The sequence below is a fragment of the Labrus bergylta genome, chromosome 1, assembly GCF_963930695.1.
Source record: "Labrus bergylta chromosome 1, fLabBer1.1, whole genome shotgun sequence".
Classification (NCBI taxonomy): domain Eukaryota; kingdom Metazoa; phylum Chordata; class Actinopteri; order Labriformes; family Labridae; genus Labrus; species Labrus bergylta.
Window position 1 is genome coordinate 26,080,032 of NC_089195.1, and position 5,740 is coordinate 26,085,771.

Genomic DNA, 5,740 nt, shown 5'->3' on the forward strand with positions numbered 1-5,740 from the left:
AGCGCCACCTCTCTCTGTCTTCCAGGTGTCTGATAGTCGTGCATCATGCTTCTGAATGTGCACTGGCATTCAGTAGAGATAAATCATGTGCATTAGGTGAAGAACTAAAAATACAAAACACATAATCTACACATGTGTATTAGAAGGCGATGTTATTAGACTGTCTTAGAAACGAAATGCATCAAAAACAGTGCAGGAAATAAATCTCAGAACTTCAATGTCTCCCTCTTCAGAAACACTGAGCTCAGTATCACTCACAGATAATAAGCATCATTCTCAATCATGTAGTCATATTTATTGATTGGTCAGATGAGTTTTAAGTTTGTTTGTTAAGCATAAAGAGCAAATGCACATTTTTTTCATCTGGACATGCTTTTTCCAATCTTTCCTAGATTTTTGTGACTTTTGAATGATTAGATATTTCCCAGTTGCAATGCAAACATATTTCTCAGTCTTCATCAGCCAAAGAAAATCTATTGTAAAGCTACAGAGCCCTCACTGTCATTGTATTTACTCATATTTCTAAATATTTGAATATTTTTATATATTTTAAGTGCTGACTTTTCTATTAATTTCTTTATTTTATTATTATTATTATTTAATCTTTAGCATTATTTGCTTTAACATGAAGTTATTTTCCATTTAAGATCTTCATTTTTTTTGTCATCCTCAGAATAATGTATAATATACCAATAATTACTTAATATATAACTTCCTGTATCTTCAAGTTTTGAGCCATCCATTAATCAGTTTTATTCTTTATTTACATTACATATTCATCAATTCATTTAAACATTAATACAATGTACAGGTTTGCTTTCACTTTCAGTGGACACTCTGAGGCTTCGATCTTTTCTTTCCCTATTTACATGATCTTCATGATACAGTTTATTCTAATGTACAGTTACACTAGTCAACAAATGCATTAAAGAGATTCTACTGGTAAGAAACACGACTGTGTTGTGTATTGCCTTGTTTGTGTTGTTATTATAAAGGGGGATAACATACTACAGTTGACAGCATGTTGCCAGGTTTCATACAGTAAGACCATCTACAGGTCATCAGACTCTGGGACTTGAATGGGCTCCAGGGTAATGGTGGGGAGGATCAGATGGGTGCCCTCAGATATCCATCCCATGGCTGTCCTGTTGAAGGTAGGACGCTTGACCCCCGGCTCCTGCAGCTCAGGGTAACTGGGAGGGTTCAAGTCCACCTCAGGGAGCTTGAATGTGATTCCTCTGGGAGTTTTGTCGAAGCCACCGTAAGGAGTGGCCACCCTGAAATGACATCAGGAGTGAACGATACTCTTTGTCATGCTCTTTTCTTATTGACTTAAATGTAGATTTCTCACCTGTTGAAGCATTTGTACTCAGGTAGTTCTGCTCGTGGGTCTAGTGCTGGCATTGCCAGTTTGATAGTTTCAGCAAGGTCAGGGTCGCTTAGGATAGCCTGCTCCCACGGGGAGTGATAGGACTTAGGCATAGCTGAGGCGTTGTCTGCAGTGTTGTCTGTCAAAGAGCAAAAAGACGAGTCACACAATAGAAACATATATTTTTTCACTATTAGCTCATATAGAGCAACAGAAGGAACGGACAGTTTGGTTTGCTCCTACAGGATAATGTTGAGCCTTTTTTTTTTGTAGGCTTTAGAGTGGAAAGGATTATGAATAGAGACTGTGCTTAGAGAACACTCACAGGCAGACTGAGATGTCCATCATTGGGATCTGAGGTCTTAAAATAGCACATAGTTGTAGTGTGCACTCATCATATAATGTGTCCACATGCGATGATACCCTACTGGAGCATTTTAGAATAAGCACAGGGCTCTGTCGGCTACTCAGGTATAATAAGATATAAAAAAACAAACATTTAAAGCTTCCAAGGTTGTATAAATAATCATTGCAACAAAATGGCTTCTGTCTAACTAAGTTGTTACAAGAGAACACCAGCTGTTGGGACTCTATGATACCAGTTGTCATTATTATGACAGCGTTATGTAACCACGCAGTACATAACAGCTTCATTTGACCGTGGCAGAACGATATAGAGTGGTCAAATGTATTTTCTATAACCATTTTTTATTATGTGGAAATCAGGACTAATGTTGAAAATATTCCTGCTGCAATGTGGATTCAGCAAACCAATAAACAGCCTCACAGACTGAACACAGTGGTTACCTGAAGCCGTGATATCTGGATTTGCGGTATTTTCATCAGCTGGACCATCCACTGTGATTTCCACAGTGTGAGCATTCCCAGCTGAAATGTCGTTCTTAGAAAAAAAACAAGAAAAAAAAAACAAGGGACGGTTGAGTTAGGTTGTGAATTGTTGTGCAGCACACGAAGTTGGCTCATCTTCTTTGTTTCTGCTGTTGCATTTCTTACAGTCAGATAGATACACACACACAAACACTGGTAACGACATTGCACACACACACAAACACACAGACACACATCATCAGGCACTGATAAACAAGAGGACAGCTCTTCACCAAGTGCACGAGCAGCCTCCTGGCAGATTTGGCTGCATGCAGCACATGTCTTTGCTATCGTGCATGTGTTGTGGCCCATTTATTTTTAAAAGCTTGTGTCTGATAAATATGCTTGATGAGCAACACACACATTTTTGAGCTGTTGTGCAGTACGCACTAAAGCCAGAGCTCATGATTGTTCCACTCAATAGTGTGCAAGTAGATAAAATTAAGACATCCACCTGTCAGTTGGTGAAATACACAGAGTGATTAAACTACACATTTAGGTCTTCTTACATTTAGCAGTGCGTTTGCCTCGTTCTGGATACTTTCAAATGTATATTTTTCAGATCTCCTCTGGCGCATTTTGAAAAGCCGGGACCCTCTGTTGGATAGCAATGATAACTCCTCCAACATTATGTCTTTAGGAGTGCTGTGCTTCTTTCCCAGATCCATGACGTCCCCTGCCAGAGAAGGAATTTGAGAAAAGAAAAGAAAATTGCAGATATAAAATAGGGTTTTAATTGTTGTAAGCCACAATATGGTGAAATAACGGTATTTAAAGTCAAACTGAAACATGTCATGCTGGCCTAAATGTGCCATTTAGTTGAGATTAATTTACTAAAAAGGATTTAAAAAACAAAAGGATAATTTGACACTGATGTGGGAACAGTGGAAAACCCTCATGAAGCATTTTAACACCAAACCTTAGGTCATCATATGAAGGATCTAAAACCAAAAGTCCTGTTTTTCCAGCATTTAATACAGTTCCATGGTTTCTAAAGACAATGTTGTAGGATGCCAAAGTCAAAATGACTTAAATATGAAACACTAATAAGTAAGAAGTAACCTCCTCACCCGCAGACGCGTGTAATGGAACAGGTGATGTTACATTTAGTCAAAAATAAACTTTGTGGAATAAAATTATCACAGTCTAATTTAGGGTCGGGGGAATAATAGCAACAGTTCGTTTTTGACACCCCAGCTCCCCCCCCTCCCCCCCCCCCCTCCAGTGGGTTTATCCAGCCCTGGTTTTAGAGCCTCATAGAGCTGGATCATAAATACACACAGAAATGTCCCCAGATATAATCCTCTGCCGACAAGCTTTAAAGGGAGGGTGAATAAAACACATAAAAGGAATCACTTAATTCACATTTTCCATTTTCTAAGCCCCGTCGTTTTAAAATGAGTTATCATAGTACTTGAATGAGTTTTTGGATGCACGGGATGCTTCCTCATCCACCACTACAGACGGTATGTACCCCAGCTGTCACAGACCATCACATAACAAACAGCTACACAGTTGGCCCTCACAACTTCCCTCCCCTCTCCAGAAATAGACTTTTGAAAAGGACAACGACAAAGGATCAGCCACCATAGGTACTAAATCATCCCATTAGCTTTTTTTATATGAAGGAGCTGGAGAAAAGCCCTGACATTTTGAACCCAGATCAGAATGGATATTGTCTTGCAGCAGTGAGCCTCGAATCTAAAAGCATACCATTGGTACCATGGACCTCTCGGCAAATAGCTGCTGCATGCTTCTTCTTCTCTCCAGTTGGCATTGTACAGAATTGTGACATTGTGGCTTTGGCAATGTTGGCAGAAGTCAGGAGTACTGAAAACACATACAGGACACAGGATGTAGTTTTTTCTGCCCAAGTCATGAGAAAGGAGTCTTAGTCATAATGCTGTGACCCCGTAGAACAGTGCTCGCCCAAAGGTTTTCTTTTTAGTGTACATGTCTAGCATCATCTTTGATAAGTTCTCACAGAAATGATCCTGAGTCTGTAATGTTCCAAATATAACACACAGACAATATTAAAAAGCAACATGTCATGAATGAAACTCAGGACACACAGAGTGACTTTCTAATATAAACGTATAGCCCCATTCTTTTCTGTTACATCAAATATTAGTATTAAATAAACACACGTTTGAGTCCATGAAGTGTGCAGTATCTCCCAATTCCTGCCAGCATTTAAAGCTAGCCTCTTAAATAAATCTGCCATATCAGTGTTTGCCATGTTACTGTAATCTCTGCAGAGGTTACAATCGTCAGATTACAATATATTACATAATCCCAAAGCCCCATTGTAGCGACATCAGTCCCACACACGTAATTCTTAAATCTGCCCTCGTCGCTGGATCCATTTCTTAGTATGTGAGTAAATGTAAGTGGAATCTCTGCTTAATGCTGTCACAAAACAAATCGCCTTTGTTCAATTTACGAGGGAACATTGTGTTTCACGTCTATATATGCAAAGCTACCAGACAACCTTTATGCAAAGCTGTCCAGCTGTATACAAAGAAAGTGTCCAAAATAACTGTCTGGCATTAGCAGTAGCTGCTGCAATCACATACGCTTAGTTTTTTCTTTATTGTCAAATGCTGACCATGATGCTGGATAGTACAGCTATAGACATACTTATTAAACAAATCTTACGTTTTCAATAACTCACTTTTGATACATTTAAAAGTCAATTTTTCTAATTGAACCATATTGAACTTGTTTTACGTTCAAACCAAACAGTGAGCAAAACAATATCATTCTGTGGGAACACAATAATTAATCGATGTTACTTTGAAACCGTTTTATTTTGATCCCAGTACAGCGACCATCTCAAACCTTATCATGTATCTTCAATATCATTTAAATAAACGACATGTTTAGAGAAATCCCCCTTGTTGATGCTCGTCCGTACCTGTGATGGTTTCCCTGGTGTGCGACCTGTATCCTTGAAGAACAAGACACACGGAGGCTCAGGGGTCAACCTACAGAAGGTAGTTTGATCTTCCCTGATCTTCACACTCGCGGACACTAAAGCAAACTGTGAGTGTGTCTCTGTGTCTGTTGTGAATGGAATGCAGCTTACATCAATAGGCTAAATTTAACCTGTCAAACACTCAAAACCACTCTCTAACACCATGGGGCCAGGATAGAGAGAGAGAGAGAGAGAGAGAGAGAGAGAGAGAGAGAAAGGGGAGAGGATGGACAACACACACACATGATATTTGTGATGTTCTTTGAGGCAAGGACTCCCCTCCAGAGACATGTTTCCTTCCTCGTGACGGCATGTCTCTGCGAGTTGACGTAACCTCGGAGGCTTTAAGTTAGGGAGGAGGTTAACGCTTCGGCACAGCTGCTCCTCGTGTACTCTTCTCTTCAAACACAGTTGTGTTATTGTTATTAAGTGTCATTAAAGACTTTGGATAATGATATACAGATTGGGGTGCTGGTTTTGCTTTGAGGTTAGAGAGTGTTTCCCTA

At 39.5% G+C, this 5,740-nt stretch overlaps 1 protein-coding gene across 2 annotated transcripts; it reads right to left on the reverse strand.

Moving 5' to 3' along the window:
• Positions 1–273: 273 nt before the first annotated feature.
• Positions 274–5,333, reverse strand: myoz2b (myozenin 2b). 2 transcript variants are annotated; one of them, XM_020643852.3, is made up of 6 exons: positions 5,175–5,333; positions 3,971–4,087; positions 2,767–2,933; positions 2,177–2,270; positions 1,352–1,508; positions 274–1,277 (listed from the first exon to the last, which is right to left on the reverse strand). In XM_020643852.3, exons 2-6 carry the CDS (start codon positions 4,050–4,052, stop codon positions 1,052–1,054), a joined length of 726 nt encoding a protein of 241 aa, XP_020499508.2. In that variant the 5' UTR covers positions 4,053–4,087; positions 5,175–5,333; the 3' UTR covers positions 274–1,051. The 2 variants fall into 2 exon arrangements, with proteins under 2 accessions (XP_020499508.2, XP_020499509.2); XM_020643853.3 differs by lacking the exon at positions 3,971–4,087 and having other exon boundaries at positions 5,175–5,329.
• Between the last annotated feature and the right edge of the window lie 407 nt (positions 5,334–5,740).

What these genes read in the sequence shown, in the direction of transcription:
- myoz2b (XM_020643852.3), bottom strand. Translation starts at nt 4,052, where the DNA reads ATGTCACAATTCTGTACAATGCCAACTGGAGAGAAGAAGAAGCATGCA. An exon ending in AGGCAAACGCACTGCTAAAT is followed by an intron (nt 2,271 to 2,766) that starts GTAAGAAGACCT and finishes TTTTTTTCTAAG; the next exon opens with AACGACATTTCAGCTGGGAA. An exon ending in TCCAGATATCACGGCTTCAG is followed by an intron (nt 1,509 to 2,176) that starts GTAACCACTGTG and finishes GCTCTTTGACAG; the next exon opens with ACAACACTGCAGACAACGCC.